Source organism: Dromiciops gliroides, chromosome 3, assembly GCF_019393635.1.
Source record: "Dromiciops gliroides isolate mDroGli1 chromosome 3, mDroGli1.pri, whole genome shotgun sequence".
Lineage (NCBI taxonomy): Eukaryota > Metazoa > Chordata > Mammalia > Microbiotheria > Microbiotheriidae > Dromiciops > Dromiciops gliroides.
The window spans coordinates 465,630,025-465,643,263 of NC_057863.1; the positions used below are offsets into that span (position 1 = coordinate 465,630,025).

Genomic DNA, 13,239 nt, shown 5'->3' on the forward strand with positions numbered 1-13,239 from the left:
TATGTATGAGACATTTTTCATTGGCTTCTTTTTTTAATTTGTATTTTTCTATGCATTAGCAGAAATAATTACTAATAATTAATATCTTTGGAAGATTCAATACTGCCACCTTCTTTCTAAGTCTTTCAGTTTTTCTATAAAGGACCTAACTGATAAGATTGGAATAACTTTCTTGCACTAGACTACACCTTGGTGTAAGCTACTATGCTTTGATTATCTTTGATGTGATCTACATCCTTTTTTGACGTCTTTTTTGTCCAAGATGATCTAAATCACATAACTTAAGAACTCATTTTTTTGTCATTGGCAGTTTATTTAACACTAATAAAAATGTGCAAATTTTTACTCATTTTCTTCACTCCTCAGTCTAGCATTTGGATTGGTGATCTTGATGGCTAGCTGAGCTGCTCTCTCAACTATGACTTTTTGATTCTTCAAGGAAACATTGTGAGCAATCTCAGCACAGTAAGATTCATTGCACATCAGAAGCACTTTTAGCTCTTTGACACTGTGCAACAGAAACTTCCTGAATCCACTAGGTAACATGTGTTTTGTCTTCTTATTGCTTCCATAGACAATACTGGGTATCAAGATCTGGCCCTTGAATCATCTTCGCACTCTGTTGTCAATGCCTCTTGGTTTATGCCAGTTTCTCTTGATCTTGACATATCAGTCTGACTGGTGGCAGATGAACTTCTTGGTCCTCTTCTTAATGATTTTGGGCTTCATGAGGGGTCTCAGGGCAGGCATGGTGCCAGTGAAGAGAGAGCTGCCCCTCCTCGGGCAATGCTGAGGAAAAGAGAGAGAAGGAAAGCAAGAACTCATTTTGATATAATCCACCGCCAATCATGTCAACCAATTAGATATGATTGCTATTTGATGGACTACCTACAGTTAGAAGGGTTTATAAACTATGAGTCCACCACCATCTTTTTATTTGGTTTGAAAGAGATGGTCATTGACCATCCTTTTGGTAATATCCTGTTGGCCTTATTAATAAAAGTATTAAATTACCCAGAAACTATGTCTTTCATAGTTTAATAGTCAAAGTATACTGAACATTTTTGAGTGATTATGGATTTCATTTAAGAAACTTCCAAATGTTTTAAGAACTGATATGATTGATACATTTTTTGTAAACATATGTAAGATTTCACTAATACAAAAAGTAAATAAATTCTTTTGCAGACTTAAATATACTTTATCATCTATAATTATTATTATACATCTCCCAAATTTATGCCTCATTTTATACTAATAAGAAAAGCATAATTGAACAAAATTTATGTTGTTACTTCTTTCAAGGAATATTGTAGGATTTCTTCATATGCATGAGGGGCACTCTGTTGGGAAGTAATCTTTAAGGGACCATTTTGTGATACTGATTCAAATGATTTTTTAATAGTCAAAAATGATAAGCATAGTACCATGTGATGTTCGTAATGCCTTTGATTAATCTGTATCTATAAAGATGTGGCCTACTGTAGAATATCACTTGTGAAAGACTGCTTGTTTACTTTTTAAACTTTCCCAAAGAATACACTCTACACAAGTAAATATTATTCTTCTATGATTTTGGTTCAATAGTTAAAGCTGTTTTCTTATTTGCATTGCTAAAAGAGCCATGGTGGTTATTTTTTTTCAAGCCTTTGGTGTTCTCATCTCTTTTCAGACCAATAGAAGCCCATGTCCATAAGATCAATAGAACATTTCTCAGAGCCCACATAAAACCAGCAGGAAGCAGTAGTTGGCAGAGACAGTGTGCTATGTCAATGTACTGAGTAGAGATTATACACCTCTTAGACATTGGATAAGGAGACAAAAGAGGAAAAGGCCCAGTGAGAGCAGTGCTACAAGATGACCAGAAAATGGTGATCCAGGAATATCAGAGGCATAAATTGTCTTTATCTGTGTTTGTCCTGGATACACGGGTTCCCTATATCTGTCCATTCCTCCAAATGATGGCATTTGTATTTATGGAAAAAAATGATCTTTGTGTTTATGGAGGAAAAATTGTGTTGATATTTCTTCTACTATGCTACTTCATTAAATGACTGCTTTGAAATAATTACATACTCTGGCTGACTAGTATAAATAAACTCTTTGAATGGGACTTATGAAATATAACTTTGAGTGGATATGGGTCTATGAAGTATCCTGAAACTAGAATAGTATTCCTGAGGATCCTATATAGGGGAAGCTATTGCCACAGATGCTAAATTCATTAGGAGCCTAGAAATTGTGATTCTCATCATCCCCTGCGACCTTTTCTGCTGCTTTAGCACCATTAACAGAGAAGTAGAATAATGCCAAAAAGGACTGAGTACCACCCTGTATATTTTTGTTTCTTTTTAATATATTGCCATTACATTTTATATCCAAAAATAATTTAGCCAAAGAATTCATTGTTTGATTGCTAGTCTCATAGTGATGAACTTCATTGTAATTGGCTTATCTGTTTCTTGAAAATGATCTGTAGCTTAGAAATTGGAAAGCAAGATCTAGTATGACACTTTGATCAAACTGAGTGCTTTTCATCCTCATAGAGTTTTCTATAGCTTACTGAAATAGTCTCAAAAACCCTAGGGTCATCTTTATTTCATGAGAACACATTGAAATATCATCAAAAGATTTCGAAGTTGTGAGCCCTTTACACAACTGCCAAAATTATTTTGAAAGGATAGGTCTAATTATGTAATTTCATTCTCAAAATATTTCAGTGACTCCGTATTCCCTAGGAGATATAACAAATATAAATACCTCATGTTACCCTCCTCAGTTTCCTCCTAACTTGCCTTCATATCCTTTTCACATTATTCATCTTATAATACTCTATATATTCTAAGTGGTAAATTGCACTTTGTGAGAAATAATTATCAATAATCAGTATCTTGAGGACCCAGTGATCTCTCTTTCTTAAGTTCTCCCTTTCCCTACACTCAAAGGCAGCTCTTCTGAGAGAGTCTTTCAAGTCTCACCTAGGTCAAACCTATCCCAAACCAAAGCTTACAAAGGAGCCTTAAGTGGAGACAGACTATTTTATCTAGATAAACTGAAAGATTTTACTGCTGAGATTTGGCTTGCATGAACCAGTTCTAGGCAGGAACTTTTGTGTCAGCTTGGGGGGGGGTGGTCTTTACATTTTCCCCATGTCATCTTTACTTGAATCATATATCCCCAACTTCATTTTAATATAATCCACCTCCAAATGATGGCAACCAATTAGATTTGATTGTGTGTGATTGACTTCCTACAGTGGGAAAGGTATATGGACTAGACCCAACCACAAATTAGGGGGCTTTGATCTGAGAGAGATGGCCATAGACTTCATTTTATTAATAACCCATGACACATATTAATAAAATGATTGAATTACCCAGATACCATGTCTTTCATATTTTTAATCATCACAACTTGCTAGCAGTTCCTCAAACTTGGCATTCTATCTCCCAACTCTATTCAGTTGTATGAGCCAACTCGTATATCATCAATCTACCCTTTCCCATCCTGATCCCCAGAATACTTGTCTTCCTTCAAGGATTAGTTTAGATGATGGCTTCAGTGTGAAGTTTTTCCTGATCTCCGACTTGTTAAAATCAAAAATGAAATAGACTGTCCTCCAGGAGCATATATTTTAAAGGGAAAAGGAGACTATAAACATAAATAAGTATACACGAAAGAGATGCAAGGTAATATGTAAGAGAGAAGAGACCCTAGTAGCTAGGAATATATGGAGAAACCTTATGTAGAAGATACATCATATACAGACTTCTGAAGGAAATTAGGCATTCTAAGAGGCAGGCATTAGAAGAGAATACATGGAAAACCTCATCTCCCGGCTCTGGTTCTTGCTTCAACAGTGTTTGGAACAGACCCGGGTTCCCCCAGCTCCCCTCGCTCTAGATTTTCGTCCTTCTGCAGCCCGCCAGCCCCTGGGACCACCCGACCCCCGCTTTCGAGAACGTCTGCCTCCGGGACCATCCGCCCCTGGCCTCCGAGACTAAACAGCCCCGGGACCGGCCGCCTCCTCCCGTTGCTGTTGGTGCCATGAGCTCCTCCTCCCAGATCCGCCAAAACTTATTCGAGGCCGCGGTCAGCCGCCTGGCCAACCTCTACCTGCAAGCCTCCTACTCCTACCTGTCCCTGGGTCTCTATGTCGACCCGGGACGATGTCGCTCTGCTGAGGGTGTCACATTTTTTCGTGACCTGGAGAAGGAGAAACGCGAGGGCGCTGAGCACCTTATGTGGCTCCAGAACCAACGTGGGGGCCGGGTCCTCCTCCAGGCTATGCAGAAACCTGCCCAAGACGAGTGGGGCCGCAGCTTGGATGCCATGGAGGCTGCCCTGAGCCTGGAGAAGCGCCTGAACCAGGCCCTCCTGAAGCTGCAGGCCCTGAGCTCCAGCCAATGGGATCCACACCTCTGCTATTTCCTGTAGAGCCACTACCTAGGGGAGGAGGTGAAACTGCTGAAGCGCCTGGGCCACCACCTGATCACCCTGCGCCACGTGCAGGCCGACCCCCAGCCCAGGCTGAGAGAATACCGAGCCTGAAGCACGACTAGGAGGAGCAGCCCCACGAGAAGGCCAACCAGTGGGGCCCATGATAAAGAATAAAGCTGGTTCGCTGTTCGAAAAAAAGAGAGAGAGAGAGCGAGAGAGAATACATGGGAGACAGCCTTTATAAAGGCATGGAGATGGTAAATGAATGACTTGGGTGAAGGACAGCAGAAAGGACTGTATGGCTAGACACAATATGCATGAAAAAAGTAATTGGGGGGGGCGGGGAAATGACGGTTAAGTGACTTGCCCAGGGTCACACAGCTAGTAAGTGTCATGTGTCTGAGACTGGATTTGAACTCAGGTCCTCCTGAATCCAGGGCCAGTGCTTTATCCACTGTACTACTAGCAGCCCCCCAAAAGAGAAATTTTTAATGTGTGAAAGAGTAGTTTGGAGGTAAGTTTTAAAGGACTTTTTAAATGTCAAAGAAAGAAATTTGTGTTTAATTCTAACAGTAATAGTATCTGATGATTATTTTTTTATTCCCTGAACTGAATTTAGTTGCCTTTCTATGTACCTTTTCTAACTCTGTTATTGTGAGTATTTCCCTATTTCTAGGCCCCCAACTAACAAAAAATTACTCCGTATTTGATCGCTGATTGACATTTCTATATTCTGAGAAGTTTCTGTGAACCCAAAACTAATTTAAACAGCTACATTTAGGGCTATAGATAACATTTAGCAAATTATCAGCTTAGCAAACTTCATCTAATCTAGGTAGGTAAGGTTAGAAAACATTGGTAATCACAATGTTCTTGTGGTTGACAGTCTTTCCTACGCTTAAACCCCATTAATCCCCACTTACTGATCAGATGCACCTGAAGTGCCTTTTCCATCCAGTCCCTGTGAATCTGCCCAGCAAAAATAATCAGATATAAAGGAAGAGATATTGATCAGGGTACACATCCAACTGTACTCTGAAACCATCACTGACATATGTACATGGGACCATAGGACAAGGTAGCCCCATAATGTGAATAAACAACTTCCTAAGGCATGATCCTTTGAGAGTTTGTTCCTTCTCAGAAACTCCTTACCCACCACTATGCCCTGGCACGCAGATTTCATATTCCATGAGGTACAGTAGTCAGTATAGCACAAAGAGTGGATTCACAAAGTGTTGAAAATTGGAGATAAAAATGTAATTCATCATGTTTAAATAATAAAATGGTAATTTAAGCATTATTTTATTTCTTAAAAGACACATTTCACAATTTAGATATCATCATATCTATCATACTGGAATGACATTAAGCTCTCCCTTCTCCATGCTTCCATGCTTTTACACTCTTTTACTTTGTTGACCTACTTGGAGACTCTTCAGTTACAAAACCCTATCCACACAATATATAACATACCCTTTATATAAATTGTTCCCTGACCCATATATATTGCACTTAGCTAGTTCTAATAAGTGTATTTCACATTATAAATGCCAGGTGTGATGTATTTTACTAATTGCTGGCATCATACATGACTGAACTTATACCTAAAATGAAAAAAAAAAAAAGAACTCTAGATGGGGAGAATACTACATGCCAAGTTTCTTCAAAATTAATGAACAAAGAAACATTGGATTTTGTCATAAAAATGTGATTACTTTCAGTTAAAAAAAGGAAAGAAAAATTGTTTTTTAGGAAAATTTTGTGCCCAATCACTGTGCTAAATTTTATGAATACAAATAAAAGTAAAAAAGAAAGCAGGTCTCTGCCTTCAAGGAGTTTTCATTCTAATAAAGGAAGATAATAAATAAAAGGGAGTTGAGAAGTATGAGAATAGAGTAAGGAAAGGAAAGAAAGCAGAGGTGTGTTGGTAAAAAGTATACATTCCATACCTTTGAGTTAATCTCAATTATTCATATTTTCTCCACGGTTTTCAACAACACAAAAAGTTTAGGCCTATTTGTAGCATGAGCTAATTTCTAATGCCTAAATGGTCACACTGAAAATTTAACAATAGCTGCCTCAAGTCAGTACAAGCTACCCCCAGCAAACCACTATAGTGAAAGTACCCAGCATGGTAGCATGGAAATCCAGAAGAAATCAGGAACAGGGATGATAGGGAAATGAAGGAAGGTCAGAATAGGCTCCTCCAAAAAATGGAGGCCCCAGGAAGAATTCACCCAAAGGAGAAAGGGAGCTAACCTTGTGAAGATATAATCTATGATGAGTGGGCTTAAGAAATAATAGCTCTTCCAGAATGAGGAGGCCCAGGTGCAGAAGGAAGTTCTAGGATGGAAGCAGAATTAGTCCTCAGTGCCTCCTGATAATCCCACCAAAAATGAAGCTTACTGGTGAATAGGAAAACTTGTTATATAGTTTAAGTTTTGCAGTAAATTTGTCTCTCCTAAACCAGATTCAAAGGCTAAAGGAAATTAACGTTGTTGTATCATTAAGCCATAGCCTTCTAGAGTATAGGCTAGGTCCTAATTAATGCTAAAAATAAAGCCTATAAGTTATCACATGTATTCAAATTTTTACTGTTCAAATTTACAATTCTTTAAAATATAGTTATTGGTTCTAGTCCAATGGAAATATACAGGGTGAATTCAAATAATGTTATCATTTCACAAGATTTCTTTGAAGGCCATAATTGGGACCTAGCTATATACATATCTAGCCAGTAGGCAAAAAGAGCTATCCTCCCTCAGAGGGGCAATCTCCCCACACAGCTCCCAGATAATTAGCTGGTAGCATTCAAGTCCATTGATTGACATGACTTGAAGGTGGTCCATGAATTGTGAAGTGACTTCCGGATGCTGAAATGACCTTAGAAGTCACCTCATGTCTTTCTCAGCAAGGGGTGGTGCCCTGTTTCTCACATTGTTTCTCACATTACTGAACCTTAGTCATATGCTCCATTAAACTACTTAAGTATTTTAGTTCAATTCAATTGCACAGTTTTTAAGAACCTGATGAAAGCAGCATGCAATTTATAGGAGGAGTAAAATAATATTTCAATTAAATGTAGAAGATGTAAGTATGCTTCAAATTATGGGAGTGGTTTCTAATACTGATAATCATAGAAATCATTACTTTGCTGACACCACTCTAAAATTAAAAAAAAAAAACAATGCGTAAAAAAGAAAGAAAATAACCTTACTTACTACATAGCAGCAAACATAGGTGAATGGAAACATCTGCAGTAATATTTCTTTAGATTTATTAACTGGTATTACATTTATCTACCATTGAAGTAATGTTGTCTTCTCTTTTTTCTGATTAAAGAAACATTTATTAAATATCAGTTAGGTGCTGAGCATATAGATATAAAAAGGAAACAGTCCCTGGCCTCACATTCTACTAGGACACAAGGAAAACATATATAAAAATAAGTAAACACAAAATTCATGCAATGTAAATACAATATAATTTATTTAGGGGTGGAAGAAGGGTTTAGGAAACATAATTAGGGTAACAGTTATTCATTTTTACTTCTCTAGAGATATGTTGTTATATCATCTGTATATTTGGATGAATCCTCTCAGGAAACTTCCAGCATTTAAATTTAAAGATTTTTCTTTTTATAAATTAATGGGGGAAAGTTCACAACAATGTTGGCCTAAAGTCAGTGAAAATTAGAGATATGATAGAGGAATGGGTATGGCCTTTGGTTAAGTAAGTACAATTACTTACATATTACAGACTACACAGGGATTCTGGATTATAGTGTGTGAAGTATATTTGACCAATAAGTATATACTTAATCCATGATTGCTCTCAATTAGAGGCATATTGTTAAAGAGCAATCATTCATCAGATCTTTCTTAGAAAAAGAGAACAAGGGCTTGTAACATCCTGAGAATGAAAAGGTAGGGAAAGTATAAAAGAGATATTTTTCTCTCACATGATAAAATGATATCTCTCCAGCATCACAGTCAAAGAAAATCCCCACCTTTAAGTCTGACTCACTGATCTGGAGATATTTTGAATAGATTTTTCTATGAAGATGATGCTCAACTACAGCGTAAAGGTGGTAGGCATTGTTCTCATATACAGACATAAGTACAAAGTAACCTTCCAGCTGGGTTGATATTTTACAGACACCAACACACCAACTAACATTATCTGGCACCTTCACTTCCCAGTAATATCTCTTTGAAGTGAAGGACTGAGTACCAAGAATGCTGAAGAAAGTTTCAGAACTCCCACTGTCATTGGGCACTTCCTCTTCTATTCCTCCATAGCTCACTGTCTTCAGATCTTCAGATAAGATGAGAGCTGGATGGGCTGTCTTCCGATCCAGGGTGATGTCCACTTTGAAACTGGAAATTGCTTCTATAATTCCAGGGATGGGACAAACACTCTTCTTTATGCAGAACTTTTCTATTTCCTTGTGGAGCAGAGATTCATTCTTTTTCAATACTTCTTTCTTATTCTGGAGAAAATCCATATCAGGTTTCTCACACTCCTCCTCTAATTCTGTGATTCTTTTCATTAGTTCATCACGATGGCTTGATAGTTCTCCAATTCTCTTCTTCAGGCCATCCAAATTGTCCCTGGCCTGTGTTTGCACATTTGACAGACACTCGTTCTTCATCTCATCCAGGAACTGTTGTACTTTCTGGAATTCAGACAAAATATTGTTCTTTTGAATTTCTATGTCCTCCTCCAACAGTTTAGATAAAACCTCATTATTATCCATATTTTGTAAAACTTTCTCAGTTTTCTTCCACAAATCATTCACTGTTTCCTTGAGTTTTTTCCTGCAGCACTCAGCAACTTCATCAATATTACAGAGTGTGTGAGCCTTATGCTCCTGTGACTGAGAGCAGGACATACAGACTGGGCTCTGGTCATCCTCACAGAACAGTTTCTGGACTTCCTGATGTACCTCACACTTGCCATGTCCTTCAGGTTTCTGCAGGGTGTGGGGTCTTAGTTTTATGGCAATGGATGCCAGTTTCCCAAGACGCCCATTGACTTGGAAATCCCTCATATGGGAGACACTCTTGCACTCTGAACAGGAGAAAGTAGCGTTTTCCCGACAGCTCCAGAAAAGGCAATTTTGACAAAAACTGTGGCCACACTCAATGGACACTGGGTTTGTGAAGTACTCCCTGCAGATAGGGCAGGTGAGTTCCTCCTGGAGATCTGGAAACAAGTCTGGGCAAGAGGCCATGTTCTCTGTTCCTCTGGGCTCTACAGCCTCAGAGTTCCCAGGATTTAGCTGTGCTTGCAGAATGTGGTATGGGAAGTCTACTTTATCTCCCCCCTTATATAAGGAGTTTAGCAACCAGAAGCCCCTCCTTCCTTCAAGGTGTGAATTCTTCTGATCTTCCATTGTCTCTGAGGATTGTTCACAACTTAGAAAGTTTTGTCTGTAAAGATGACCACCAAGGTATTCACAGATCATAAACCAAGGAGCCAGAGTTCACACTTCTCACCTAGCCCTTTCACTTCATTTGTCTCCACATAGTTTAATATATTCATTTCTGTTTTAAAAGCTTTTTTTTAAAAATCAAATAATCCTGACCCTGGGCAAGTCTCTCAACCCTCATTGCCCAACAAAAAAATAAACAAAGATCACATAATCCAATACTCCACAAAAAGAATTATTAATGACTAAATCATATTTGCTTAGAGGGACTTGAGAAAGTGTGAGTCTAAGCAGAGTGGAGATTTTCCCTGGATGTTCTTTGAAAACATTTAATATGAAGATTCTTTTGAAAAAATAAAAGTTGTTATTAGCTTTTATTTTCTCACCTCCTTAAATTCTGGATATAATTCTTACCTTCCATTATCCAACAAGTGAGGCTTGGCAGTAACAATAAAAGAGAGAAGAGGGGGGAAATAATTCTTCAAAACTATTCATCATAAACACTAAATACATTCAGTATTTCATGCCAATTTTTTTTTATTCTCCAAAAAAGGTTGGAGAGGTGAATTTCCTCATCTCTTCTTTGGAGCTAGAGTTGTTCTATATCCAGCTTGAATATAGTATAGCCTGGTAGGCAAATTATATCATACAATCTCTTCCTGATCAGTGAGTTGCAATGTAACACTCTTGATTCCTGTGGTCACTGGGAAGGTAGCATACAAAAATTTCCTGTGGCTGCCATGACTTCAGCACCTCCAAGTTTCACATGGAATACTCATTAATAATATCTATAGTGGGGGGGGGGGTAAGGGGGGGTGGTCAGCTAGGTGGCACAGTGGATAAAGCACTGGCCTTGAATTCAGGAGGACCTGAGTTCAAATCCGAACTCAGATACTTGACACTAGCTGTGTGACCCTGGGAAAGTCACTTAACCCTCATTGCCCCCCCCACACACAAAATAAGAATATCTATAGTCTATACTACTTCCATGGTAATAAGGTCTGAAATAATAAAATGTAAATTAAGAGGGCAGAGCATGATCATAAGGGAGTAGGAATAAAGGAAGTTGAGGAATTCTTGGATGCTCACATAGAGATGAGGTTTGCTCAGAGCTACATTGAGCAGGGTGACCAGATGCAGCTTTGACTTCTCAAAAGTAAGGTCAACATACTGTAATTTCTGGAAAGTTCAACAAGGTGAGGAGACTTGGAGTAAAGGTCTGGCATGAACTATATATCTAAATATGAGCCTTCCTAAGTTTGGAGAAGCTAATAAACAGAAGACTAGGCACTAGGTGATTTTTTTTGAAGACTTGGCAACTCAAAAAACAAAACTACAAACATATTAAACTATGTGGAGACAAGTTAACATATATACAAAAATATTACTGCAGATGTTTCCATTCACCTATGTTTGCTGATATGTTGGATGTGCCAAGATAATAGAATGTGGTAGATGAGGAGATTTAGCAGATACTCAGGGGCCCACCTAGAGATTGATCAAAACTGATTGAATTGGATAAGAGTGACTGACAGCGGCTGGCTTACTCCCAGTTAACTAGATTATAAGCACATCTGGCTGGTACTTAAGAGGGTACTTAAGAAGTTATTGTTTTCAGAAGCTAAAAACTTTGAACTTTACATTGAGACCACCTTTGGGTCCAGTGAATTTGAATGATGCTAGCCAATCAGCTTGAAGATCCTTCCATTTCTGGGAGGGGAACATGAAGAAGGAAGTGGACACTGGCAGGAGAGTTCATCCTCTTTGGCTGGAGAGATTGGCATGGCAGCAGGACTTCATATGGGAGTTTAGGAAGACTAGGATTTCCATACTATAAGAAATCTGTTCTCAATCCTTCTCTCTTTACTATCTTATATCTTTTAATAAACCCTTAAAAGCCTAAACTCTTGGTGAATTTATCAGTGATTTTAACCAGTTTCCCCACAAAACTGGGGGGGCGGCAGATTAGAAGCCACATTTAGAATTTTAAACAACATATGGAACATACAGTAGTAAGTAAAGTTATTTTCTTTTTCTTTTTTAGCCATTAAGCCTTTTAAAAAATTAGAGTACTATTACCAGAGCAATGATTTCTATGATTCTCAGTATTAGATACCAGTCCCATAATTTGAAGCCTACTGCATCTTCTACATTTAATTGAAATATTATTTTATTCCTATAAATTGCATGCTGCTTTCATCAGGTTTTAAAAGCTGTGTAATTGCATTGAACTAAAATCCTTAAGTAGTTTAATGGAGCATGTGACTTAGGTTCAGTAAGTAGATCATAATGGAGTGATAAAAGTTGGCTTTGCATAAGCCTACATGTAGGTAATCATAGAAGTTTTGAGTTTAAGGGTTTCAGGTACAATCTAGCACAACCACTCCACTTACAGAAGAAGAAACTGAGGCTTAGAGAGGGCAAGCAGCTTGCCCAAAGTTTCATTACAACTTTTGAGGTTACATAATTAGCCTTAGGATAGAATCGTGGAAAGATATGACAATTATAGAAAAGGTTCCATTATAAGGGTCTAAAATTCTAGCTAAACTATCTAAAATCTAATAAGTGGTCACCAATAAATTATAAGCTTTAGCAAGAGTATTTAAGTTTTTAAGTATTTATTAAAGAGCATTAGGATCTGAGAGAAAGGTAAAAATCTAACTATTTCTAAGAGACCATATCATCTGACTCACCATGGTGAGGTCAGGAACCAAAAGAGACAGAACCCCTCTGCCAGCGTCCGCACTTCGTGTCCTCCTCCCAGAAATGGGAGGCTCCTCAAGTTGATTGTCTGGTAGCCTTGATAGACAGTACCCATGAGCAAACATCATTTCCTGACACTAAAGACCTTGACCACATGGCTTGCCCTCAGAGGCCTTCACTTCATGGCGGCACTTTGCTACAGTAAGTCTCCAGCAGGTGGCGTCATTCCAATAGTTACACCATTGTCCTGGAGGGCAGTGAGGTGGCACAGGGGATAAAGTGGCAGGACTGGTATCAGGAAGATTCATCTTCCTGATTCCAAATCTGGCTTCAAACACTTACTGTGAGACCCTGGACAATTCAATTCACTTGGTTTGCTTCTCTTTCCTCATCTGTAAAATGATCTGGAAAAAGAAATGACAAATCAATCCTTTATTTATGCCTAGAAAACCCCCAAATGGGGTCTCAAGGAGTCATACTTAACTGAAGAGGACTGAATAACAACAACAAAACCTTGTATTGGAAGTACAAATATAAGATTGGGGGAGTCAAGCATTTATAAACACAAAGTGATAGAGAAGCTTATTTCCAGGAATCAAAAGACTGAAAATTGAAGGAACTAAGTCCAAATCATATTTGCTTATTTTTAATATTTTGCT

General features: G+C 38.2%; 1 protein-coding gene and 2 pseudogenes across 1 annotated transcript; 1 reads left to right on the forward strand and 2 right to left on the reverse strand.

Moving 5' to 3' along the window:
- Positions 1-342: 342 nt before the first annotated feature.
- Positions 343-750, reverse strand: LOC122750832 (annotated as a pseudogene).
- Positions 751-4,047: 3,297 nt separating this feature from the next.
- On the forward strand, positions 4,048-4,551 carry LOC122747791 (annotated as a pseudogene).
- Positions 4,552-8,281: 3,730 nt separating this feature from the next.
- On the reverse strand, positions 8,282-9,679 carry LOC122747792 (tripartite motif-containing protein 48-like). Its single transcript, XM_043993624.1, has 2 exons — positions 9,188-9,679; positions 8,282-8,959 (listed from the first exon to the last, which is right to left on the reverse strand). Exons 1-2 carry the CDS (start codon positions 9,677-9,679, stop codon positions 8,282-8,284), a joined length of 1,170 nt encoding a protein of 389 aa, XP_043849559.1.
- Between the last annotated feature and the right edge of the window lie 3,560 nt (positions 9,680-13,239).

Coding starts and splice junctions, on each gene's coding strand:
- LOC122747792 (XM_043993624.1), bottom strand. CDS start 9,679: ATGGCCTCTTGCCCAGACTTGTTTCCAGATCTCCAGGAGGAACTCACC. Junction 8,960..9,187: donor AAAATATGGATAATAATGAG/GTTTTATCTAAA, acceptor GAGGAGTGTGAG/AAACCTGATATGGATTTTCT.